Source organism: Sceloporus occidentalis, unplaced genomic scaffold (genome assembly GCF_023333645.1).
Source record: "Sceloporus occidentalis isolate IW3139 unplaced genomic scaffold, rSceOcc1.0.p SCAF_4, whole genome shotgun sequence".
NCBI classification, from domain to species: Eukaryota; Metazoa; Chordata; class Lepidosauria; order Squamata; family Phrynosomatidae; genus Sceloporus; species Sceloporus occidentalis.
The window spans coordinates 107,044,452-107,071,550 of NW_028316984.1; the positions used below are offsets into that span (position 1 = coordinate 107,044,452).

The 27,099-nt window shown below is 40.4% G+C and overlaps 1 protein-coding gene across 3 annotated transcripts in view; it reads left to right on the top strand.

The window, feature by feature from the left end:
• The first annotated feature begins 2,193 nt into the window (after positions 1 to 2,193).
• The window catches only part of USP47 (ubiquitin specific peptidase 47), an 83,129-nt gene continuing 58,223 nt past the window's right edge, over positions 2,194 to 27,099 (top strand). For 2 of the 3 annotated variants that reach the window (XM_089521186.1, XM_089521187.1), the window contains exons 1-3: positions 2,194 to 2,483; positions 13,255 to 13,314; positions 25,310 to 25,513. In XM_089521186.1, coding sequence (XP_089377312.1) covers positions 2,445 to 2,483; positions 13,255 to 13,314; positions 25,310 to 25,513 — 303 coding nt within the window. In that variant the 5' untranslated portion in view covers positions 2,194 to 2,444. The remainder of the gene's footprint in view (positions 2,484 to 13,254; positions 13,315 to 25,309; positions 25,514 to 27,099) is intronic. The other variant, XM_089521188.1, reaches the window with a different exon arrangement.

Sequence of the window (27,099 nt, forward strand, 5' to 3'; positions counted from 1 at the left end):
ATTAGCAAATAAACCAATCAATAAATCTCTATGCATACTTTCTTTCTCCCCCCCACTATCATGTCTCTTAATCGTGCCACTTAAAAACATGGCGTGAGACTGCATTCTTTCTACAGGCCAACAGAATGTGGGGTCAGAATGTAGGACAGGTCCTGTAAAAGGAGGACACTTGCCTGGTCAACAGAGCTGCTACAAAATCCCTGTGCTTTTTCTTGACTATAAGGGGGCTAATGTCACTCAGCCGTGACGCTTAAAAGCAGTGTGGAACTGCATCATTAATATATTTTAAAGTCATTATTCTGTTATTTTTATGGAATTTTAGTTACAGATTGTTTGGATACAGGGATAGAGGATTTAATTTATGTTAGTGGTTATTTTATTAATTCTTTGTATTGTGTAACATGTTTTATGTACGTAAGCCGTCTTGTCCGCAGAGAGAGGCAGGGTACAAATATTTTTTTATTATTATGTCCACAGTCCACAGAGCCAAAGGGGAGAATGAGATTATTACTATTATTATTGTTATGTCCACAGTCCAGAGAGCCAAAGGGAGAGTGAGGTATTATTATTATTATCATTATCATTATTATTATTATGCCCACAGTCCAGAGAGCCAAAGGGGAGTGAGGAGGCCTGAGGGGCCATGACAACAGTAGGGCCCAGGAGGAGTCCTGAGGCGCCATGAGGAACAGGGCACACTCTGTGGTAGAGTGGCTAACATTCAGAATTTTACTTATGCTCAGGAATTGAAAATTATAGTACCGAAATGAACTGAGGGCAATGTTTATCAGGATGAAAGATTCAGGTCATGTCAAATTCTCTCCTTTGGAACATAAACAATTTGGAAATGTGAAGTTGAAGGCTTTCATGGCCGGCAGCCATAATTTTTTGTGGGTTTTTTGGGCTATGTGGCCATGTTCTAGCAGTTTCTTCCTGACGTTTCGCCAGCATCTGTGGCTGGCATCTTCAGATAATGTTTGCCTGGAAAGGACTTGGGTACATATATTGTGTGACCTGGAGAGGCAGGAGTGATTTGCATGTATATTGTTTTGTTGCTAATGGCAGGCCTCAGGGTGGGAGGACCTGCAAAAGAGGATTAATGTCTGCTTGATAGTGCTCATTGTCTGCTGGGAGATTTCTCATTTGCATTTGTTGAGTCTTTATCTTGCTATTTTTCAGGACTGGTAGACAAACCCTGTTTACTTTAAGGGTTTCCTCTTTCCTGTTGAAATTGTCCAGGTGTTTGTGGATTTCAATGGCTTCCCTGTGCATCCTGACATGGTAGTGGTTGGCATGGTCCAGAATTTCAGTGTTTTCAATTTGGAAATGACTCCTAACTTAAGATTCTAACCCAAATAAAAGCAAGTACTGCAAGAGACTGTCTAAGGACAGTGAAAAACAACATATAGATAAAAGTCTGATGGACTGGGATAGAGACGTATGCTAAGACATCCAATGAATATACAGAGGTGTAAACGTTTAATTCAGTGCAACCAGTGAAAATGTGATTTGTAGTTTCCTTTGTTCAAAATACAATAAAAATTTGGTTCATTTCAGAATTGTGGCCCCAGAATTTGGAACATGCCACTGTTATTGCTTTTTAATCCTTGTGTAATTTTAAATCTTAATTGTTTAATCCTTTTTTCCAGGTGGGGATACTTTGTATATCCGGATGTGCTATTTTAACTGTTGTAAGTCGCTTTGGTTGTTTTAAGAGAAAGTTTTATTTTATGATGTATTTCTAATTCTGATTTCCTCTGGGGAAATTTCCTCTGCAGCTGAACAGAAGCGATGGAGCTCCTTGGTCTTCCTGCTGATTTCTGGTTAAAATTCTGGCTTTAAGAGCACCAGTAACCAAGAACCAGCAAGAACTCTTGCTGCTAGCCAGGGGGTTTGGGGGCTCTGTGGCCTTGTTACGGAATCATTTATTCCCGACGCTCCCTCAGCCGCTGAGGCGAAACGACGGGAATGAACCCTTCCAGAAGAACTAGGCCTCGGAGCCCGAGAAAACAGAAACCATGGCCGCCGGCCGCGAAGGAGCGTCGGCTTCAGGCGAGTTCTCGCGAGAAGATGGTGGCGGGGGCCGTGGCCGGCCATTTTGGCGTCGATTGGCGCCGCTGCTGCTGCTGCTGCCCTCCTCCTCCTTCTCCTCTCCGGCGGGAAGGGCGGGGGCAGCGGGGCTGGGAGGGGAAGGCGGCAGGAGAGGAGCAGGCCCAGGGCAGGGAAAGAGAGGGAGACGGCGACAGGGACAAGGACCAGGAAGGATGACGACGGCGGCGGCAGCGACCCCTCCGCGACCTCCCTCCCCTCCGCCTCTGCCTCTGCCGCCGCCTCCTTCCTCCGTCGCTTCCTTCGGCGGCTGCTGCTGACGACGACTCCCCGCCCAAACTCCTCGCCGCCGCCGCCGCCTCCGCCGCCTCCCCGGGCCGCCTGCGCCACTGGCCATGGTGCCCAGCGAGGAGAACCAGCTGGTCCCCAAAGAGGTGAGCCTCCCTCCCCGGAGCCAGAGCCTAAGTTGGGGACAGGGGCCCTGGGGTGGAGGAGGCCCGGTCTCTTCCTCCAGACACGACGTACTCGGGGCCCAGGCGCCGCGTATCTGGGAGGGAGGCCTCTCTGGGCTACAAGGCCCCAGCTATAGGTCGTTGGGGGGCGTATGTCTCTCGCAAGGCTCGGAAGCCAGCCTTCTCCGTCAGTCAGGGAATAAAAGGGGAGACCAGGAAATGCGGACAGGAAGTTAGAATAGAAAGGAAGGCAGCGAGGGGCTTTGCTGTCTCAGGGCTGGAGAAAAGGGGCTACTGCACTCGGGCAACCCAGAGGAGCTTCCAAAGCTTCCGACATATATATATCTGTGTCTATAGTATAAATATAGTATATATGTATACACACACACACACACACACATATATATATACAGAGAGAGAGAGAGAGTATATATATGTGTGTATGTATATGTATATACATTGCAAGCTCTGGAAGCCCCACTGGCTTCTTTGTCAGGCCAAGGGGCTAAAAAGCAGTATGAGAATAGAAAATTAGAATAGAATAGAAAGGTTAGTAACAAGGGGCTTTACTGTGTGAGGAATTGCATTTAAGGACAGGGGGAAAAGGGGACTGCACTGTGACAACCCAAAGGCAGTGGAGGGAAGCCAGTGGCACTTCCAAATCTTGTGAGATATATATATATATATATGTGTGTGTGTGTGTGTGTGTGTGTGTACATACACATATACACACACACATGTACAGAGTATATATATATATGTGTGTGTGTGTGTGTGTGCATACAATATATATATATACACACACACACACAGAGTATATGTATGTATGTATGTCACAAGCTTTGGAAGGTCCATTGGCCTCTTCATCAGGCAAAGGGGTTAAAAAGGAGTACTGTATAAGAAGAGAAAATGAGATCAAGAAGAGAAAAAAGGATAGAATAGAAAGGATAGCAAAAAGGGAAGGCATGGTGTGATAAATGGCATTTGGTTGTAAAAAAGGGGCTGCACTCTGGTGAATTGCCTTTGATTTTAAGGATAGGAAAAAGAGCTGCGCTGCATTTGATGGTAAAACTAGGGGAAAGGGAGCTGCACTGTGATAACCTGCATTTAAGAATATAAAAAAGGGAACCACACTCTGCAGAAACTTGCATTTGATGGTAAAAATATAAACAAGGGGAGCACTGTGTGGTGAATAGCATTTGATTGTAAGACTGGGGGGAAGGGCTGCACTCTGTGATAACTTGCATCTGATTGTTAAACTTCCCTCTGGAGTACACACTTTGTTGACATGGATGAGATTGTTGGGTGTCCACTGGTGTATTACTGGACAGTTTTGCCTTACTGTATCAATACACTTGCCATCCTTTTGCTTGATTTCTTTATGTCAGCATTTCTTTTCTTTTTCTGCAGTTTGGTGCTCAGGGGAGTGGTGCCCCACTCAAAAGAAATGATACAGGAGGGGAAGGGGAAATTGTGACAGTCTTAGTGAGTGGAGTTGGCTGGAGGGGTGTGTGTGTGGTGGGGTCTCACGTGGAAGCATGTGAGTCGAGCTCTCAGGTGTCTTGAATTGGGTCCTTCCAGGCCTTGCCAGAGGGAAGACAGCTTGCCAAGTATTCATGCAGGAGTGGTGAGGGATCTAGGGCAGATCTGTCACTCTGGGGCAAAGGATCATCCCAGAAGGGAGGAAGGATCCCTTCCTTTCTGGAAGGAACCCTTGGAAGATTTCCCATTTCCCCTGGTCAGCCAGAGCAGCTTGGGCTGCATCCACACTGCAGAAATAATCTGGTTTGACCCTGGTTTAACTGCCATGACTCAGTGCTGTGAAATTCTAGGAACTGTAGTTCGTTGCAGCCCCAGATGATGCCACAGCAAACTGCAATTCCCAGAATTCCACAGCATTGAGCCATGGCAGTTAAGGTGGTATCAAACCAGATTATTTCTCCAGTGTACATACAGCCTTGCACGAAGGCAACCGATGGCGGAGGATCCTTATTATTGCCATGTTTCAATTGAAATGGGACTCAATAGAAGATTTACCTGAGAGAGTTAAAAACCAGAGAGCATGAGTTCTGGAAGTGTAGGTTCATGCCAGGGTTTGCAATGTTGGTAAGTGTCGGGAGTGGTGTGACAGGTGTGGATGAATGTTCAAAGGGCAAAAGTTCAAGTGGAGGAAAATTTCCTGTCCAAGTATAGTTAGGAGCTGGGTTTTGTGATTAAGAGAACAGACCTGTCTACAGGTTGAATCTCCCTTTTCTGAAATGCTTGGGGTTTGGGAATAGCTATGTTTGCATATTGGTTTGTTGTGGTGTGCCTTCAAGTAATTTCTGACTAATGGTGACCCTATTGTGGGGTTTTCTTGGCCTTTCCTTAGGCTGAGAGCATGTGACTTGCCCAAAGTCACCCAGTGAATTTCGTGACCAAGCAGAGAATTGAATCCTGGTCTTCAGTCACAGTCCAAAACTCAAACTACAACGCCACACTGGAGAACATAATGAGATATCTTGGTGATGGGACCCAAGTCGGAACACAGACTTCATTTATGTGTAACATACACATTATATACATAGTCTGGAGGTAGTTTTATACAATACTTCACATATATATATATATATATATATATATATATATGGCATGAAACAAACTTTCAGATACACTTTATACACAGCCTGAAGGTGATTCTATACAATACTTTTAAAAATAATTCTGTGCATGAAATAAAGTTTGTGGACATTGAGTCATCAGAAAGAAAAGATGTCACTATCTCAGCCATCCTTGAAAAAAGTTTTGGGTTTTGGAGTATTTTGGAATTTGGGTAAGGGAGACTCGGCCTGTACAGAGAACTGTTAACAGACTTTTTGTCTCTGCATATTGACTTCCCAGCCCTGAAACCTCAGTGTGTTGCAGGGGATTCTAGGGGACCTTATGTGGTTCATGTACATCTGGTCCATGTGGACTGCATACTGGGTTCACAGTTCCCTTTTGTGAACAGAACATGTGCAAGACTGTTTATTTTCTTTTCCAGTTGTATATTACAGGGGAAGATCTGAATAATCTTTTTTCATAATGGAGCTTGTCATTCAGAAAACAGCGATAAACATTCACCTGAACACGGTTTGAAAACCAGTGAATGTTTATGTTAATAAAGAAAATACAAAAGGACAATTGACACAGGCTTTCAGATATGACAGTGTTCCCCAAACTGTTCTCTTTAAGGGATTTTGGACTTCACCTCCCAGAATCCCAGACTATTGGCCGGCATGGATGAGGCTTCTGGGAGCTGAAGTCCAAAGTCTCTTAAAGGACACAGTTTGGGGACCACAGAGATGTGAGAAGCTGGACATTTGTAGCCGGAACCATCTGGAACAATGGTTCCTAATTTTGAGCCCCAGATGTTGTTGCACTTCAAGGATCAGAAGTCCTGGCCAGCATAGCCATTGATCAAAGATCCTGGAAGTAATAACCGAACAGCATCTCAGGAACCAAGTTTGTGCATCACTGACGGTGTTCTGAATTGATACTCTTGGTATTTGTTAGTACTAAGGATTGTATAAAGACCTTTGAGGACTAGGGAAGAGATACACCGTTTTCCTTCATAAATTTTGAGCTTGAAGAAATGGCATAGGAGTGTAACTTTTTATGGAGAAAGGAAAGAAATTTCTATTTTCTAGTCAGTTTTATACTATTGATTGGGTTGCTGGAATGCTCCTACAAGTAGATTTTATAACTTAATATATAATATGGCTTTAATCTTAATATATTGTACTGCAGAGAATAGCATCGTTAGCTATAATGAAATACTGGTAGATTCTTTCAGTGCACATAGGCAAAAGCCCTCTGTTAACTTTTGTTACTTGTAAGGGTAACCTTGCAATGTAAAACTATGCAACAGCTTGATAATACAAGAAAAGTAAGAGGGTCATGTTGGGGTAAATATTTTTTTTCTAATGTGTCTTTTGCAATCATTGTTTTAATACTGACCACATGATTAAGAAGTTTAACTTAGGCAATGTGACTGTCATTGCAGGATAATGACACAGCATCTAACAATATACTGCTGCATTTCTGTCTTGAACCAAAATTAATTCAGTCAAACATTTCCAACAGTTCACCTGTCTAGATCTCTTTTGATACATTCATGCAAATGTGGCCTTCCATAAGAGCTTGTATATAGAAATGTATCTGTTGAAAACTGCTTTATACCTAGTTCACTTCTTCTCTTTAATGTTCTAGTGCAGTATCTCTTATATCTTGATGATATAGCAATTTGGGATTTCCAAACCCCAGTTCATGATTACTGTGTGTTGCTTCAATGTTCACCACCATTGTAAAAAATGATACAATAGCGAAAACACTATCATTTTTTGGTGGCAGTGTCATTAATTCTTGAACTATTGGTTGTTCTGTATAATTTTTTGAAGGGCTTGTAATGATGTGAAATAATTTCCCAGAGTTAATGTATGATACCTTATTCATAGATACAGTATCTTCTGAATTATAGCGAAGTGAACAATGATAACACAGTGTCACATGCCAGTGCCAGCCAAGAAGCAAAAGGAGCTAATAGCAGAAGGCCTTTGGCAGTAATTATAGATAACTACTACAGATTAGAATGATTAATGGCAGAGGCTGACTGTGATCATCATTCCTGTAGTTATTAAAATACACTTAGAAGCTTATTTTTAACAGCTTGAGCTCTCCAGAGTGTGAATGCTCCTCATTTTCTTAGATATATAAAGGGATCTGGAAGAACAAGAAGATAAGTTTGTCTTGGCTCATGTTTTGAAGAAACCTCTTCTCTGTATTTATGAACAATATTTTTCATAGTATTATCATTCTGCATTTAATAGTGTTTTTGGACATACAGCCTGCAGTGCACCAAGTGCCATGTAATATAAGTTATTTTTTCCCCAGATGATTTGATTACACTATTTGTAGTGTAATCCTAAACATGTTCATGCAGAAGTAAATGCCTGTGTTTTCACTGGTACTGAATTTTTAGTAAGTGCATAAAATTGCAACCCTAGGTCAGAATCCAGTTGCTAGATTTAACTAGAATAGATGCATAGAATCAATCCATCCTTGTAAGTCAGCATTTGTAACTTGCATTGATTGAGTAGATCTGGTCTAATGGGAACTAGTACTTAGATTAACTGTAGATTTAGGCCTTAATGTTATAAATATGATACTTTACTACAGGTTGAGTATCTCGGAGGTCTGATATCTTAAATATTTCAGAATTCAAAATTGTCTACATGGCTAACTGAGATAATGATACCTTTGCTTTCTGATGGTTCAGTGTGCAATCAGCTCTTCCTGTGCTCATGCTTGCCATCCGTGGTTTGGAGCATCCACAGATGGGCCTGCCCCCTTTTCCTCAGTGATAGCACATACATGCAGCTGTGCCAACATGGTTGCATGCACATCACCCCACCATTGAGGAGAATGGGACGAGGTCCTGCAAAATTTGCCATCCACAAGGGGGATCCAGAATGGAACCCCCACAGATATGAAAAGCTGACTACACAAAGTTTGTTTCATGCACAAAGTTATTGTGTATAAAATTACCTTCATGCTATGTGTATAAGGTGTATATGAAACATAAATGAATTTTATGTTTAGACTTGAGTCCCATCTAAAAGATATCTCATTATGTACAGTATATGCACGTATTCCAAAATCTGAAATCCAAAATTCCCAAGCATTTTGGATAAGGGATTCTCAACCTGTACGTAAATCTAATATTGTATTTTATCATTTGTGTGTAAACATAATTTATATTACATTATATGTAAAATAAAAAGGAGACTGCGTTATCCATTATTTCTGTAATACAGTGGCAGATTTCTCTGAAAATCTTTCAGCCTTATGAATTCTGACAAGTGTATAGTTTACAGGAACCTTTCCTTTCATAATTATTACTCTGTACTGGTATTCTGTTAGAGAGTTTGAAAGGTTTTCCTTTTAAAATAAATATGTACTGTGTAGTCTATAGATTCATTTAAACTACTATAGGAGAAAAATGACTAGATTTTTGGAGACAAAGCCAAATGTGTCCAGAGTTTGTCACATCTGACCCCTTGTATGGTGTGCTTCCCTAGAAGTCTGAATCTTATTCTCCTTATAACGTCCATTTCCAAAGTTTTCTTGGAGGAGGGGGGTCCTCCTACCATGATAGCATTGTGTTAAAAATGAACAAAATTCAAAGCTTATAGAAGTCCCCTCAAATATTTATGGGATGTTTATGGCAACTTCCTTTATTTGCAACCTACAGTGGAAGTTAACCATATAATAATGTTGGAGGACCTAGAAATGCCTAGAGCAGTGTTCTCTCAGGTAAAAAAAATAGTGGGCCTGTATTTGTTTTTTCCACTTTTGCTGGGATCCTGCACCCCTAGCCCCTCTGAAAGTTGAAGGCCAACTATTCCTGCTGCTTAAACTGGTTGCTAAGGCAAGAATATTAGCCACCCGAAATTTTCACTTAAATTCAATAATTTCCAAGGTAGTTTTAGCACACTTTGGTTAGCAATAAATTATATAAATGGGGCCCTACAGGAAGAAGATCTTAGGTGGGAGGGCCAGGTGTTCCAAACTTCTAAACGTTTTCATGGCTGGCTGAGATAGTGACACCTTTGCTTTCTGATGGTCCAGTGTACACAAACTTTGTTTCATGGACAAACTTATTAAAATATTGTGTAAAATTGCATTCAGCTATGTATATAAGGTGTATATGAAACATAAGTGAATTTCGTGTTTATACTTGGGTCCCATCTCAAGGATATCTCATTATATACATATATGCAATTCCAAACTACTTCAGGTCCCAAACATTTTGAATAAGGTACGCTCCACCTGGACCTGGTTTGGAGATGATCTCATAACTGAGACTAAAATTGAAGATTGTTTAACAGAGTGTGAGTAATAGAAGTGCTAGAGAATTGTGATAGGCTTAAATCTGGGTTCATGAAAACAATATAGTTATATAAAGATGGCTTCTGTTGAATAAGACAGTTGGTCCGTCTGATTCAGTACATTCTGATCTGCATAGCAGTGTCATTGTTCCATGGTTTCAGGCAGAAATCTTTTTCAACCCTGCTGTGTGACACTCCAGGAAATTAACTGAGACCATCTGGATACAAAGCATGTGTTCTACTGTTGATCTATGGTTCTTTCCTCGGTTGAAATATATACAGAGTGCAGAAAATATAAACAATAGAATATGCAGGTGGGAAACTAATTCCTGGTCTAGAAGTGAAGTGATTCAACAAGACTGAGTCTGGAAGTCTAATAATTGCCATTCAGTCCTTGTTTCTGAACTACATCACAGAATTGTAAATATGGACAGAGTTTCTCTATATTAACTTAGTTTCATGTATATTAACTGCTAAGGAAATAATGGCATTGTAGGTATCAGGTCTAGCTTTCACAGACTCCTTGACTGAATACTCTTTTAAGTATGGACAAGGCCCAGGTAGGCCAGGGTTCAAAGCTCCATTCATTTGTGGAAACCCAGTGATGATCTCTGGCAAGTCTTAGCCTTAGATGAAGGCAACAGAAAACATCCACTGAATAACTCTTGTGAAGAAGACTTAGGCCTGTTACAGACTGCCAAAATAAAGCTGCTTCGGGTCTCTTTTGAGGTATGCTGTTTAAATGATGCATGCATCCTAAGAATTCGGAAGCTGCACCAAAGCTGCACTCCAGTGTTTAGGAATGGAGTGTGGCTTTGGCGCGACCTCCGGACTCTTAGGACCCATGCATCATTTAAATAGCATACCTCCAAAGAGACCCGAAGCAGCTTTATTTTGGCAGTCTGTAACAGGCCTTAGGGTCACTGTAAGTTGAAGTAGACTTTAAAGGTGTAATAATAATAACAAATTACTTACAACTAGACATTCTAAAACGTGGACTTTCTGCACGGATAAATACTTTCTTGCACACACGCTCCCGTCTCAATCTTGGAACTTGTGCAGGTAGTCAAACTCTGTTAAACTCTGGGAGTTTGACATGAAAACTGAAATCTGTATGGCCAGTAAAATATGCATCTGTTTCTAATGGATCTTTTTTTTCCTGGCTGGAAAACTTGTTGGCTACTCTGGACGGTCACAAAACTCACAAGTAATATCAAAAAGGAAGGTTGATCATGGATTGACAAAGCAGTGCTTTTTGGGCATGGGCTTCCCATGAGTTCTGCAGCCATTCAAGGTTGAGTTTCCAGAGTGCACATTTCCACCACTCATTCCATGCTAAATGCATGGATAGTGGAGGTGCATGTGCTCCATGACCTTGGGGACCAAATTGAGGGTGTCCTTTGATAGTGTGCATATAAATGGTGGGGAGGAGAGAAATTTGAATTATTCTATTGGCTTTAGCTAGATCTTCCAAATGAATATAATTTGGTAAATAGTCTAGTGAGTTTCTTTCAGTGGGCAGAATAAGGATTCTAGAGTCTTCCTGATTGATTTCTTCATGGTAAAAGCAACAGTTGGTTGAGTTAAACAGAATAGTTTCATCTGTAGACAGATCCATTTTATTACATCAGTTCTAACAATATTTGTCATGAATCTTGAGTCTGTTCCAGGGACAGAATTAACATAAGGGTTCCCTGGAGAGCTCAGTTGTGTATGCAGAGGCTTGTGTGTCTTTGGTGGAGTTCTTAAGACCTACTCCCACTTCTTTTACATTCCAGCTCACACATGGCAACTGATAGCCTCTCATTTGTCAGAAACAAGTTTTGAGGTTTTGAAGTGGAGGGGCTTTTTAAAAACATTTTTAGAAAGATCTCATTGTGCATGTTTTTCTTTCTGACTACATCTTCAGGTTGCAAGGGATTTGGGATTAAATAGACTTTTATACAGACAATGTTTTGTGTTAATGGAGCTGGGGTGTGTTTGGGAGCATAATGGTTTCATACTGTTGAGTTTTTTCTTGTTGAGAAGCAGGTAGTGACAAGAGTAAGTGCCATCTTTCTTGTGCTACTTCTGGACACTTACTTCAGAAGTCCATGATGGAGAACTTGACCAACAATAACAATGTGATAAGAGTCCTTTTTAGTAAAGAGATGGAGCTTAGTTCCTCAGATCCCTGTAGCATAATACCGTGGCTGTCTGGCATATTAGAACTGACATAGGCTGGGTGCACTTTTTAAAGCTTCTCACTAGGTATGTGGACACCCAAAAACTAAGAGCATTTCTGTTCACCTCTTTATAGAAGGTTCCTGAGGTTAAGAAATAATCCAGTTTGAGACCACTTTAAATGGATCAATGCTAGGGAATGCTGCGAACTGTACATTTATGAGACATTTAGCCTTCTTTGTCACAGTACCACAATAAACGAAGGCGGGTTACAGACTGCCCGTTTGGGGCGGCCTGCACCCACCCCTTTCCACACTGTATCGGGGCCTCAGCTGCCAGACTGGCAGCCTCCGAGGCCTCGATCCGCCACTTTCCAGGCCGTGGGGAATTGTCAAAAGGCCGCTTCCCCGCGGCCTGGAAAGGGGTCTCCTTGGGGCTTCAAGCCCCAAGGACACCCGGCAACGGCGGGGAGGAGGAGAAAGGGGCTGCTTGGCCCCTTTCTCCTCTGCGTCACTGGGCGCAGCCATGTAAAGGCTGCGCCCAGCGATGCAAACCCCAGAAGGAGCTCCATTTCGGAGCTCCTTCTTATGCCGCGGAAAGGGCGCTCTAGGCGCCCTCGCACGGCGCAAAGACGTCACGTCTGCGCTGCCTCGTTTGGAGGCAGTGCGGTCGTAATGGCGGCGGCCGTGTGGAATGGCTACCGTCATTTTGTGCGCGCTCCGCGCATGCTAGGGTTAGGAGCGTCCGGAAAGGACACTCCTTTCTAACCCTAGTACGCGCAGAGTGCGTACTTTTAGGCCAGTCTGTAATGGGCCTAAGTTCCTAGGATTCCCTAGCACTTAGCCAGGTCAGTTAAAGATGTCTGGATTATTTCTACAGTGTTTTTTCGACCCAAGTTATACATATTTATGCAGACCTATCTCTGTACATCATCTGGTCACCTAAAACGAGGGTGGAGATAGTGCTGTTTAAAGCCCTAAAGGGTGAATAATGCTAAACTATCCAGGTATGTACTTCTCTTCTGGTCAAGCTCTCTGGTATCACATCCATGCAAGGGGAAGGAGGATTTTCTATCTAGCAACAAGTGCTCATGGGCAAGGAAGACAATTAATCATCCCCAACCATGTGCCCTTTTGGAATTTTGAAACCTATTTACTGTTGTAAATGTGCTAGCACCATCCTGTAGAGTCATGGGATTTGTAGTTTTACACAGTCTTCATCCTTCTCTGCCAAAGAGTGCTGATGTTTCAAAATACAAATCCCAGAATTCTGTAGTATGGAGCCATGGTAATTAAAGCGGTGTCAAACAGTGTAGATGCACCCCAGAGTTTGAATCCCTGCTCAGGCATGGTAATCCACTGGGTGATCTTTCTCAGTCTCAGAGAAAGGCAAAGGCACCCCCTCCTAGAAGAAAACTCTGTAATTGGTTCACCTTAAGGTTACCATAAGTCGGAAATGGATAGCAAGAGTTTTCCCATCCCTTATCTAATCTTTAAGATCCTCAACTAAATAATTGAACTAGGATTTCAAGTATTCATTGTTTTAAAAGATTTTTTTTAAAAAGAAAATACTGATGTGTACTTATAACTTTAAAGATTGTGGATTTTAATGAATTACAATGTCAAGATAGTTGCTTTCTTCAAGATAGCATAATTTGATTATTTTGTGTTTATATACCTTAGGATATGCTTTGGAGATGCAGACAAAGTATATTTGATGAAATGAAGAAGAAATTTTCACAGGTAGTTAGCTGAACTAAATATTTTAAAATGATGGCTCAGCTGTACTAACAGCATGGGACTTGTTAACATGCACCTGCCAAAGCCCTTGTTAACATGAACTTGCCAAAGAATTTTGAACTTTAATTCTTACTGGAGATCTAACAGTTGAAGTGGATTTGAGTATCTTGTGTTGTTTAAAATAAGGTTTGACTGGATTTTTATGTATGTAGCATCCACAAAAGTTAAAATCATAGTTGTGTTGAGTTCTAGAAGAAAATAATTTTACTGATGTTTAAATAAAATTGCATTGCATTTAACTTATTTTTCTTATAAAGTAGTCTGTCCCTGTGGCTTAGGAACTTTGCAGTTTCTTTCCTCCAAAACAGTAGTTGTCATATCTGCTGTTCATCTTGTAGTTTCAGTGTTTACACAGATAGTTTGTTTGGTAGACAGTAAACATGGATACATGTCTGTCTTTCTGTTGGTAGCATGTTTTTAATAACAATCAAATATTACTACAATATGATCTTAAAAACATTGTCTGTTACCAAACATTGTCTGTTACCAAAATCCACAGATGCTCAAGCCCGTGTTGTCCCCAATGGCAGCGCATGCACATAGCCGTGCTGCCTTTAGGGACAGCCCCCATTGTCCCATGGTGGCGTGTGCATGCAGCCGCACTGCCATTGGGGACAGCAGAACTTAATGGCAATGCAGCTGCCTGCACAGGAAAATGGGGGCTGTACCTAATGGTGGCATGTCCATGTGCACGTGCTGCCAATGGGGATAATGTGGGTTTGCGCATGTGCAGATGCTTGAATCTGCAGATGGCAAGTCTACGGATACCCAGGGCCGACTGTATTTCTTCACTTACCTGGTATGTTGCTTCTTCTCCACTAAATATCTTTTGAATGGGATGTTTCTAATGGCCTAACAGTAACATTTATACATGCGTTGTGTGGTATGACGTGATATCTTACAAGTAATCCTTATGTATGTTTGTAATGAAACTGTCTTTAGGACTGGGCTGTGGGTCAAATATTGTAATTTGCCTAGCTGCTATTTGACCATAACCAAATATTCTAAGGAGGTATTGTCTCTTTGTAGATGCTAAGCTACTTTTTAAAAATCCTATTGAAAAACTCCATAGTGCAAAATCAGGATTGCGTGCCCTTTGCTTCTGAGCCCGGGAGGAGGCTGCCGATGTATGTACATGCTGTTCATTTAGAAGGGAGCAGCACCCAGCCCCATAGTTTTGCACTATCAATTAGATAGATATTTTCACAGGATTGTTCTTTACTGTGCATGTTTAATTTCCTTGTAAAACAAAACATGTAATGATTTGTGTTATCCATGTTTTGTATATTGCTTTGTCCACTGAATTGGAAAAGTGACCCCAAAAAACTTACTTGACTTATACCAAGAACTATTTCCTGTCATACATCTATACTAGAAAAAATGGCCAGTTGTAAACAATCCTTTACAGTCATTCTCTACAAACAGCTAACTAATTTGGGTTTTGAATTCTAGTTTTAAAGTTAGTGATTACAAGCTTCATTATGTTTGGATAAGTTTAATTAATAATTATTAATTATTATTTTAAAGGCATTGCATATTTACATTATTAAATATTGCTCATTTTAAATATTACAATTTTATTTAATATAAAACAGTATGCTCTCTGCCTTTTGTCAGAGGTGTGGGTTTTCCAGAAAAAAGCAGAACTAGAAAATATTCTGGAAAATTTTCCAGTGCCCTAGAGAATGTAACCTGATTTGACACATTTGATTTGATTTGAATGTTATCTGATGAGGCACATCTAAAAGTTATATGTGGAAGTTAAATGTGCAATTAGTTAACCATTCTATTTCACTCAAGAATTGATTGCAGTACAACATCTCAGACTTAAAAATAAGTATGCCTATGTATATGTTTGTTGTGGAAAATTTTCTATTTTATTGATACTTGAAACATGAGCCCTGGTGGTGCAGTGGTTAAATGCCTGTACTGCAGCCACTCACTCACAAACCATAAGGTTGTGAGTTCTGTACCAGCAAAAGGGCTCAAGCTCGACTCAGTCTTGCATCTTTCTGAGGTCGCTAAAATGAGTACCTAGATTGTTGGGGGCAATTATCTTACACTTTGTAAACCGCTTAGGGAGTGCTTAAGTGCACTGATAAGCGGTATAGAAATGTACTTGCTATTGCTATGCTTTTGTGTTTTATTGACAGTGAATGTGCAACATGTTTTATGTTGCAATCCACCAAGATTTATTTTTATTACAAGGCATCCTAGAAATACTTCTTATTGTATAGTTCACCCTTGTTATAAAGCCCCTGAAAATTATTATCCCATAAACAAATTTGAGAGCCAGCTTGGCATAGTGATTTGAGAGTTGGACTATGACGCTGGAGAGCAGGGTTTGATTCCCACCCAGCTCATCGATGAAACCCACTGTTTGATCTTGGTCAAGTCATATACGCCCAGCCTCAGGGGAAAGCAATGGAAAACCTCCTCTGAACAAATCCTGTCAAGAAAAACACATAATAGGTTTGTCTTAGGCATGTCTTAAGTCAGAAATGACTTGAAACAACAACAAACAAACAAATTTACTTCCCTGTTTATTACTTACTCTGAGTAAAAAGAAGACAAGTACAGTTGACCTTCTTTATCCATAGATTCAACTACCCATGGCTTGAAAGTATTGATTTTCCTCCCCCCAAAAATCAAACTTTGATTTTGCCATTTTATATAAGTAGCACAACAGCAGTTGTCTCCTGAAAACAACAGAACGTAGTTGATGGAACTAGGTCCAAAAAAATGTAGTTGTCAGAAAGTAAAGGTGAAACATATAATACATTGTGCCCACTCCATATGCAGCTTCCGGTTTATGTGGAAGCCGTGAGGCAATCACAAGAATGGTGCTGGCACCCGTGTGCCACTCTGCCGCAACCATGAACTCCACTATACTGTTTAGGGCTCTAGCATATGCATTATTTGCCTTAGGCAGGGGGGTCCAGAACGGATCCTCTGCATAAGGCAAGGCTCCACTGTGTCAAGGTAATGCTATACTGTCAGCCCTCCACATTTGTGGCCTTGATTCATGAATTCACTCTAAGAATCTCTAGGTCCGCCAGTTCAACTCTGCTAGAAGTTGACCATAGAGTTGCACTATAGGACCTCAAGATTACTAGAGAAAACACTTCTCTAGGCATGTAGATCTTCCAGCATGGGTCTATGGGTAATTTCTGGCAGATGTTGACCATAGAGTTGCACTGGAGGATCTAGATATTCCTAGAGTGGTATTTTGTCAGCTTAAAAAAAGTAGGGTTTTTTTTTTTTTTTTTTTGCGGTTTTCCCACTTTCACAGAGGTCCTGTACCCTTAATCCCGGTGAATTTGGAGGGCCTACTATATAATAAAAAAGCAAAGCTTGTTTTTGCCACTTTATATAAGAGGTTCTACTACCGCGTTGTATATAAAAGGACCTGAGCATCCATGGATTTTGGTACCCATGGGTGGTCCTGGAACCAAACCCTAGGGGATACCTGATGGGCAAACAAAGATTAAAAAGGAACACTCTCTTCATCTTTCACTGGTACTGTTGAAGCCCATCTTCTGTGGACAAGGACAGTGATTTGACCTGATTGTGAAGGAAACAATGTAGAAAAAAGAGGAGGGGGTACATAAGATATAATAGTGGTCTAGGTAGTTAAATTAATACACGCTGACTGCATGCCCTGAAATATATCTGCTTGATGCAGACGTTTTAAAAACATATCTTCATGTATGAATAAAACTGGCCGTTAAACAATAGATGGTGAGTATTTGCCTTCACAATCCTGAAATATAAGTCTCTTTACTGCTGTAGTAAGGGCCTTTACCTAAGATGGTGAAATGCTTCCTTTTTCAATTAAAGGAAGGGCTTAGACTAGAGGAAGGTGCCATAGCTTCCTTTAAGCCTGAGTTCCTGAATTTGCATTTTACACATGTTTAACACTCTATGCTTCACCTCTGTTAGCAAGTACACAGTGAATAAACTTAGTCTTTGTCACCCTGAAGCTTAAACAGTTCTGTTTTTCTCCAAATACTGTTCAGTATTTTGCAACAAACATATTTTCCCTACAACTAATGGCTCCTTTGTTTATCCATATGTTGCCTGTTCTCATAGTTTGAGGCAGCCTAAGGCAATATGATTCCCTTGCCTTAGGCAGCTTCTGTTTCCTGTGGAAAAGATAAAGAAAACAGTCTCACGTGCTGTTGATGGTCTACAAACTTTATTATCTTAAAAAGCCCAACAAATTTGGGCTTATCACAAATCCACCTTCTTCAGTGCTATTATCAGAGTTTTCAAGAGTTGCAGTCTGCACTCTCAACAAAGTGGACACTGAGTATCTGCTTCCTGCACATCCCTGTCTCTATAAAGCTTTTTTTCAGAAGATTAGAACAAAAAACCAATAAAACCAAATCCATGGAATAAATTCCAGGTTTTTCTTCTTTCCTTAAAGCAATTTCCATGTCTCTCTCTCTGTGTTTCTGTGTTTGAGTGAATCAGCCTGTCATGTGGTCAGAATAAAGAGGCTGGAGTGTGTTGTTGCAAAGCTACTATTTCTTCTCTTTATCCTAATCTGAAGGTGGATGAAGTAGAATTGGATGTAGGTTTTTCCCCCCTGCCAGAATGCACTCATCTTGGAGAACAGCAGAGGAGCACATAGAAGTATGTAGACAATGAAGTCTTCGGAGGACAGTGTGTCATGGTAGGATTAGTGATTAGGCATCAGGAGCTGGTGTCACAACCTAGTTTACTGGTTTAATAGTAGAAAGAAGCACCATCCCCATCAATCAAATGTACAGTACTTCTGGACAGAGAACGGAGATGAAGCTCTTGCCTGTGCTGTTTGGAACTTGAAAATTCATTCCACTGACAACATCCATTCTAGGTTTTCCAGTCAGCCTTATTTAGTTGCTGTAATCAATGCAACCTCCCTTGGGACAGCTGTCTTAGTCACCAAGATCAAAGACTATCTTGCCCCTGGTGTGTTGGTCAGTGAATATTATGAGTATAACTCTTGCTTATTTATACAACCTGAGAGTCAGGAGGAAATGCTTAGTTGGTGAATAGGGTGTTTATATAATATTTTTCAGTGAACATAAGACAGTGTAATGTCTTGCAGCAGGACTTATGGTACTGACTTAAACTTAGAAAGAATTGTGGATAAATCATTGAATGAATGCAGTATATTTCATTATAGCTAAGAGGACATTTTTTTAGTCTGGACCTCTTGTGATCCCAATTTAGGCTTCTGGGCTTCACTAGAAGAACATTCCCCTTCTGCATAACAAAGTCATTTAGTAGTTTCCATGCTAAAATAAGCTAGTATTTCTAGTCCTATGCTTTTACCTTTTACCTGCCCAGCTCTTGAATATGGCCTCTATGAATTCTTATGAGTTTATGTTCAGTTTTTGGGCTGAAAAGCTACTCTTACTTATGTATATCCCAGACAGGTGGTATTCAGAGGAATATTTATATGAAGTATGATGTTTCATTTAGATGTTGTGACTTGTAGGTTCATGGATAAGTTTCCTACAGTATATCCCCCCCCCCCCCCAGAAACCCATCTAACATCCATATCTTGTGACAGCTAATTGCTTAATTATGTATTAAGTATTTGTTTTCTCTTTATTTCAGAATTGATTGCCAATGAGTCATATAAAAATGAATCCTAGTATTTAGATGGAAGAGAAAAGGAAATAGAAACTAGTGTTTTCAATGTCATTCATAATTTAACCAAACATCCACCATAGTAAAAAGAAAAAAAGTCCCAAGTACATTAATTTTATTTTGTAGGGTAGTTGACCCATTGTCTGATCTCTTGTACCTTTTGTACATAATTTCCTAAACTTTACTGTCCTTTTGTGATGGGGCAACCAGAACTCTGTATAATATTTTAAATGTGCCTTCACCATGGCTTCCATTGATTCTTTATCCATGAATTCAACCATCCACAGTTTTAAAATATTAGAAATAAATAAATACATTCTAAAAAGCAAACTTTGATTTTGTCAAGCCTTGATTTCACTAGTCCACTGATCCTGGAACCAAACCCCAGAGGATATCAAGGGCCCACTGTATAAGAGCCAGCTATATTGGCTGTTTTTTTTTTTTTTTTTTGGGGGGGGGGACAATCCTTTTTTCAATTATGGCATAAAATTTCTCCTTTTTCCCACTAGATTGTGTTAATGTTTTCATTAAATAATCTACCAAATATAGTTCCAGGGTCTTCCATGGTTAGTCACAGCCATTGAGATCCCTAACCATCAGCGGTGGATGATCTCCATGTGATTTTGGACTATATTCCCACAGGTCCTCACCATGGATTGGGCTCGTGGGAGCAATGGTTTACATGAAGTTAAGAGATTTGTCCCAGTATTTTTTTTCCTTTACATTTATTTTGACTATTTGTTTCTCACTTGTAGCCCATTTACCTAGAAAGTTAAAGGGTACTTAAATCTTTCCCATGCTTAATTGTTTGGTGTCATCTGCAAATATGTCTAATCTGACTTCAGATTATGTATGAAGAATTTAAATGGCCTCAGTCCCAATAGTTGTGGGAGGCAAGAGGTTCTGCTGGTTGCATCCCACCATTGAGAGAATGATCTTTGCTTCTACCCTTTACTAAATCAGTCCGTCTGTAGACTTGCTGCCACAGACATGTTTGGTGAGTTAAGACCTCCTATTACAGAAGCCATGGTGAGTCTTCTGCAAGAAACGTACCTTCTCCCCAACTGAATTCATAGAATCGTAGTGTTAAAAGACACCACAAGAACCAACTAGCCCAGTCCCCAGCCATGCAGGAATGGAAAGCTAAACCACTCTCAAAGATGGCCATTTAACCAGTTCTTCATCTCTTTTGCTTCTTAACATTTTTCAGTACTTAGCAATGCAGTTATACCAAGTTAAAAGCTAGGCATGGCTAATGAAAAATCAGTATTATCAGCTGAAAGATCAGTTTCAGTATTAGTATGAAACTTGGTGCCAGCAGGGTGCTGTACTATAGTAATTGTTCAGATGGGGACATAGCTTCTGTTTTGTATATTGTACAGTCTTCACTCCATATTTGCAGGGGTTAGGGAAACAAGACCCCCGTGAATATGGGAAAAATGTGAATAACTCTTCCCCCTCCCCCCCCCCCCATTCAGAAGCCAGTTAAGGAGAGGGGTGCATAGGGGAAGAGGAGCATGGGCTTGCACTCGTTTTGTCCCACCCTCCTGTCTCTTTAACAGGCTTCCTGCCGCTTTCCCGGCCAGATCACTCCCTGGGCAGTCCAGGGAGCGATCGGGGAGGGAAAGGAAGGAGTAATTCCCACTTTATCGACCTTGACCTCGTGAGTAATCAAAACTGTGAGTCCCAAGGCTGCGAATATTGAGGGCTGACTGTATATTTCGTATAATGTGCAAGCCCATGGAGGTCACCCCACCACCCTGAGAGAAATCTGAGCTCTTGGAGGGCCTAGTGGACATCTGACTTTAAATGCATAACCCTGTGGCTTTGATCCATTGGCACTTTAGAATGATAATTAAAGATAATTGGAACAGTAGTTCAAAATACAACACCAGGTAGTTATTTTAAGTAATAAGTCTATTTAGAACAGTGTTAAGGAACATGCAGCTGTAGGATGTGCTCCCTAGTCCCCTTTTTGTGTGCCATAACCCACGGTCCCCAATTTGGAAGGCAAATTTTGCTCCTAAAAGGGTACAATAAGTGGGATTGAGGCTAATTAATTTATTCATAAATTTAAGGTGCCACTCAGAGAGATCTCTGTGATTTGCAAATCAGATAAAAGCAAAAAAACCAAAAACTGGCAGATATCCATTAAAATCCATAAAAAAGAGATGTCTCAGGATGCTAAAAACTTGATATTTTATTGGCTAAAATAAAGCACCTTTTTAGCACTTTCGAGAAGTGTCATCTTTTTCTTTTGTAGGCCTGATAGAAGCCCAATCTGAAAAGCCTGAAAATATTGTCAAAACCCTGAAAGTTAAAAATCGGAAATGACTTCTTGTTGCAATGTCTAGTCAGTTTTACAGTGTGGCCCACCATGTGGTTGACAATTGTGCCCTACCAGCTTTTCAGTTGCCACTGCTTATTTGAAATATTTTTAATATTTCTAATGGGAACAAAAATGGAAAAAAGGGAGGGACACACACACACACACACACACACACACACACACACAGAGATAGAGAGAGATTTGAGGCCAGAACCTCCAAAGTGGCCCTTCTTAGATGCAAGGACAACAAATATTTATTTACTGTTTATACTGCACTGTTGGTTGATGTAAAGCATTACAGAGCTTTAGTCAGTATAAAATAAATTTATATTCTAAAGGCATTTACAATCTAAAAAAACATTACACATACTTAAGCTTGCAGGTAAGGATTAAGGGGTGAAGTGAGGCATGCATGACTTGAAACCCAGCACGTCTAGCACAGCTCAGCAGCCCTTTAGTTTGTGAAGCATGTTAACAACCCCATGAGTTGCTGTGCTATGTAGGTTGCAAAATGACCAGGTACTTTGTCTCACTGGTGAACTGTAATTAAATGGCTCCTTGAGCAGTACTTGGCTTCCTGTTTTATAGCGTGAGTTTTTAATAAATACAACAGCTTTGTAGAAAAAAAGAGATTTGAGAGAGAGAGAAAGGCGATGAATACCTTATATATTCATTGTGATGGTTTGAGAACAAGTTGAGAACAGATCAACTAAACTAAATTGCTCAAAAATGTATAAATAACTTTTTGCGCAAAATGTATACATAACTGAGTGCCATAGGATAGTGTAGAAGTATCTTAAATAAAGCACTAGCAGATGTGGTTTAAATAAAATACTGTTGTCAGTGAATGGACATGAATATTCCACATGCCCCCCTCCCCCAGATAGCACACTTCTGATTTGCTTTCAAAGAGATCTCCAGTTAGGCCATATAAAAAAAATAAAAATAAGTATTAGATGGCATGGGCAACATAGAGCCCAAGTATGTCTGCCTGGGGAAAAAAAAAGGAGACACATCGCATGATACAAAAATGATAATGATGATGATGTGTGTGTGAAGACCATCTTTTTAGGCTTCTGCACCACACCTCCTTTTTTCTCATGGGTTTTATTGAATAGAATCTAATTTTTGCTTTTTTAAATTTCTGTCTCTCTCTTTCTCTCTGGTCAGATATTTCTCCCTCCATCTGTTTTTATGTCCCCCCCTCACTCAAAGCCATTAGAAGTGTGATTTTGCTTTAAACAATTTCCTGAGTGCTATGTAGCTGAAAGGGCTGAAAGACAGGAGCGAAACAGACTGTTCTGAAGGGATGGCTTGAAGCCACCTGGCTGTGGCAACCACACGGCACGGCCCCAATCCTCCTTTTTGCAAGCCCCAAAAGAAGCTGCAAAATTCCGCTCTATTTTGCACTGGAAAAAAGCTAGTTTCCTGCCCTGCCGTGGTTTTAAAGTGATCTGGAAGCTGGCCCACATATGGGCAGCTGGGCGGGCATGAAGCTGGCTTTCAGGCATCTTGGGGGCGTGCCTCATGCATTTATGCCAGTCTGTTCTTGCTCATAGTTGTGTTGGTTTATTTTACTATAAAATGCGCAGAGAAGAGAAAGCAGTCCGATGGCATTTATTTATTTATTTATTTATTTATGGCATTTATATCCCGCCCTTCAGCCCTAAAGGCTATATGTTTTATTTTAGCAAGAGTTTTTGTGGATTATCATTCATTTCCTCAGATGAGTTAATGGTGTACAATATTCAAGCTTCAGGTATATATGAACATCCTCTCCTCCTTTTCCCCAATTGCTTGTTAAAAATTATTCTTGTGCTGCAACATTTCTAAAGATTAGTAAACCCAGGACAGATCTTCCTCTGACACCTATACTAAAGAGGCCAATAAGTACAACCCTCTGTAGCCAAACTGTACAAAATGCTTCATTAACAGTATAAAGGCCTTTCAAGGCAATGTGCAACGATATAAACACAAAATAGAAAACATGTAACATTAAAATCTTTAAAATTACAACACTTTAAAGGTAAGCAGTGTTTTTCAGTATAAAGAGCTAATATAAAGTGATTATTGTTAACCTCAGAAATAGTGATATATCAGCATAAACAGTAAAATCACATCATTTAAACATGTATGTTCTGGTGTATGACTAAAACAAATTGATTGATTGATCATTCACACATGACATAGAACAGAGAGGTGTTTTTGAACATGAAAACTGAAGAGACCAGCACTTGTATGCCTTGGGAGTACTGCAGAAAAAGACTTTGGTCCAATACAGATGGGCAAAAAGCGCTGTAATGGGGCCGTTTTTAGGGCTCGGGAATATGGAGCGTCTACATGCTCCTGAGCCCTACCGCGCACCCCTGGCGCCACCATGGCTCCTCCTCATTCACATGTGGGCCACCATGATGACATACGTGTGGTGGTGCCTCCAAACGGTGCAGTGCCGCGTGGACGACATAGTTGTGTGCGAGGGTGTTAATGGCGCTGCACTTGCGTGCCCTAACAACCCGCCCGGAGGCCATAATGTTTGGTGGCTTCAGCCCCTGTGTGGGGCAGAAAGGGGTGGTGTCGTGGCACTCCTTTCTGCCTGTCTGTACCGGGCCTTATCTTTGCAAATATCTTTCTGAAGTGCTCAATAATGGAGAGGGCAGGAGGGTCCTTCTTATGATAATCTCAAGCATGGACAGATTTGAATAAACACAGGGTTCTTACAGATAATCTGATCCCAAATCATTTAGAACTTTGTCGGTCAAAACCAGCATTTTGAATCGGACAAAGAAGGTAATGCAGATGGGCCCAAAAGAGCGGTGTGTGGCTGTGCCTGTGCCAGTTGCACTGAGGCAGTGGCAACCGCACATGCCCCGCCCCGATCCGGGCCATCACTTTGGTCCTCAGCCTGGCTGCCAGCAAGCAGCGGCTTTTTGCTGCTCCTTTTCGTGCCAGCTCTTCTAGGTTGGAGTGGGCTTGGAGCAGCTTCCAGCTGTGTTCAGGGTGTGCATCATGTATAATGCCACACCCTCAACACAGCCTGAAGCTGTCACTTTTGGCCCATCTGCTTCAGGCCTAAGAAACACAGTGGTAACGTGTGGCTGTTACAGAACTGGTGTAATCTAGTTTTACTACCCAGACCCAGTGAGCACTTGAACAGCTGCATTCTGTATATATTTATTTAATTTATAACCCATTTTACTTCTGTCATAGGTCTCAAGATGGTTTATAATACAAGTTAAGAAGAAATTCTGCTAAAACCAATCAGTTATAAAGTTAGATATGTTTAAAAAGCAATTAAATAAACTATAAATTAAAACCAAGCACTGAATTAAAAAAAACAGATTAAAATACTTCAAAACATAATATAATAAGAAGGAGAAAGGAGTATAACTTCACTCATTAAAGTATCCTTCTGTACAAACAGTTAATAATAAGTGATAGTTAATTGTCACTTTTGTAGATTTTTTTTGTACTGTGCTTTTAAAGTGTAGGCCACTTTTGGGTGAAAAGTGGGATACAAATGAATATAATAATAATAATTAATAGCCAAAATTTATTCTAACTACAGAGGTGTTGGCCTGCTGGTGGGAGGAAAGCAGAGGGAAATAACTAGCCTCTAGTAGAAGAGATTTCCCAAGCCTGGGATAGTTTAATATGGATGTAACTAGTGCATGTATCACTGAGCTTTTGAAGGATTACATGAGACACAAAGCTGATGTATAAACTGTTTCTTTAGAGGTTATGAAACTTGGATGGTTTAGCTTTAGCATGGTTGTCAAACAGATCCAGAATGAAAATTTTACTGTGTGAAATAGAATCCATTGTATATGTTGTTCTGCTGTTTTTGCAAACTAGTCAAAATGTGCTTGTATTTGGGCTAAAAATTGAAATTGAAAAAAGTTACTGACCAATATATCTCCAAAACAGGAAGTATTTTTGCAATTTCTTTTCTTTTTTTTTTAATTACAGATAGAAAGTGCTGCTGATGAACCTAGAGTGCTTTGTATAATACAAGATACTACTAATTCTAAGACAGTGAATGAGCGCATCACCTTGAACTTACCAGCTTCCACTCCAGTAAAAAGACTGTTTGAGGATGTGGCCACAAAAGTGGGCTATGTTAATGGGACATTTGATTTAATTTGGGGAAATGGAGTCAATGTTGCAGATACGGTAAAAACAGCTATTTCATTTAATGAAAAGCATAGAAATGTTGTATTTGTGTAAATTCTGAAGCACTGGATGCAGTGTTTTTTTCCACCATTTAAAATAGTTCTCAGCTATGTAAGAACTCATTAGATCACTATAATAAGCCATATTTGCTTGATTAACTTTTGTATTTAATTTTATCAGGTTGGCTATTGAAAAAAGAGGTTTTTTTTTAAAAAAAAACCTACTGGTTTGAATCTAGTATACTATTTTAAAATATATGAACATATGTTTGTAGCTACTGCAAGGCAGACTTTTTCAAAAGCCTTCTGTTTGTTGTCAGTCCAGACATTTCCAGTAAGAAGTGGCTGGGGACAGAAGTGCCCAGTCTGAAAGAAGGGCAAGGTATAAGTAAAGTGAAGAAAAAGGAGCCTTCCATAGTGGATAGCTTGCTCACTTCTATTGCAGAGAAAGGCTTGGTAGCAAGTCTGCCATCTAGTAGTCCTCTATACTTGATTTAGAATAGAAGTAGAATGGCAGCAACAACATTCCCACGATGTTTGAGTATGAGGCGTTAGAAAATATGGAAAACCCGAGTTATATGCCAGTAATAAAATTAACTTCTGCTTTACTCTCTGAGGTTTTGATACTTGGTTGATTTTGAAAGAGTGTATATATTTATCTAACATGTATTATATCTCACGTTTCTCCCACAACTGCAACTAGAGTTCACTCATAGCAAGATTAAAGCAGATATGATTTTTAAATGCAAAAAACAAGTACATTTAAGACTGAAATTAGCATGTTAAAACACCGTTAAATAACTTATAACTATTGAATTAAAAATCCATTTAGAAACATAGCATTAGAAAGTACAGCAGCAATCTGTTACAAAGCCCTTCCTTAGCAGCTAGGTAGGTGTGGAAATCCCTCCTGAAAAAAGGCCTTTTCCTGCCAGCACAAGGGCAGTAAGAGGAGTGGGTGGGGTGGAGCAGCCTAGGCTTCATTGAAAGGGTTCCACAACCTGGGAATAGCCACCAAGAAAGTCCTCTGGAAGTGGTTGGAGCAAGAGAAAGGATTTCCCTGAAGATCTCAGAGTCTAGGGATGATCGTATAGGAAAACAGCCTGTACTGAGACTGAAAACTTCATCTTGAATTGTTTATGAGTGTATCAGGCTGGCTGAAAATCTTTCTTGAAAATACTTCTTGAAATGGATTTCTAATTTCATCAGATGTTTTTAAAAGTTTAGCGGTTGTATATTGGAAATACTAGGTTGTACACATGGTGTAAAGACCTATTGCACACTTTTAAAGTGCTGGCAGAATGGAGTACAGATTTCAGTTGGGATCCTGTTGGTGACATATGTCCTATTTTGACTGTGATGCAAAAACATACTCTCTATCCCCTTGTATTCCTTCTAACACCTTGCTGTCCTAATAGCTGCTAAGCCCCATTGAGCTGTGCTGTAGGAGAGATGAAAGCAGGGAGGTGACTGAGCAGCAGGGCCTGTCTGTTATCCCAAATGTAATTCTCTTGAAAGCGATGCAAAGGAATGAGGTTGTTGTTTCTCTGCTTCTCTCCTGTTAATGATTTGAAGAAATGACATAAG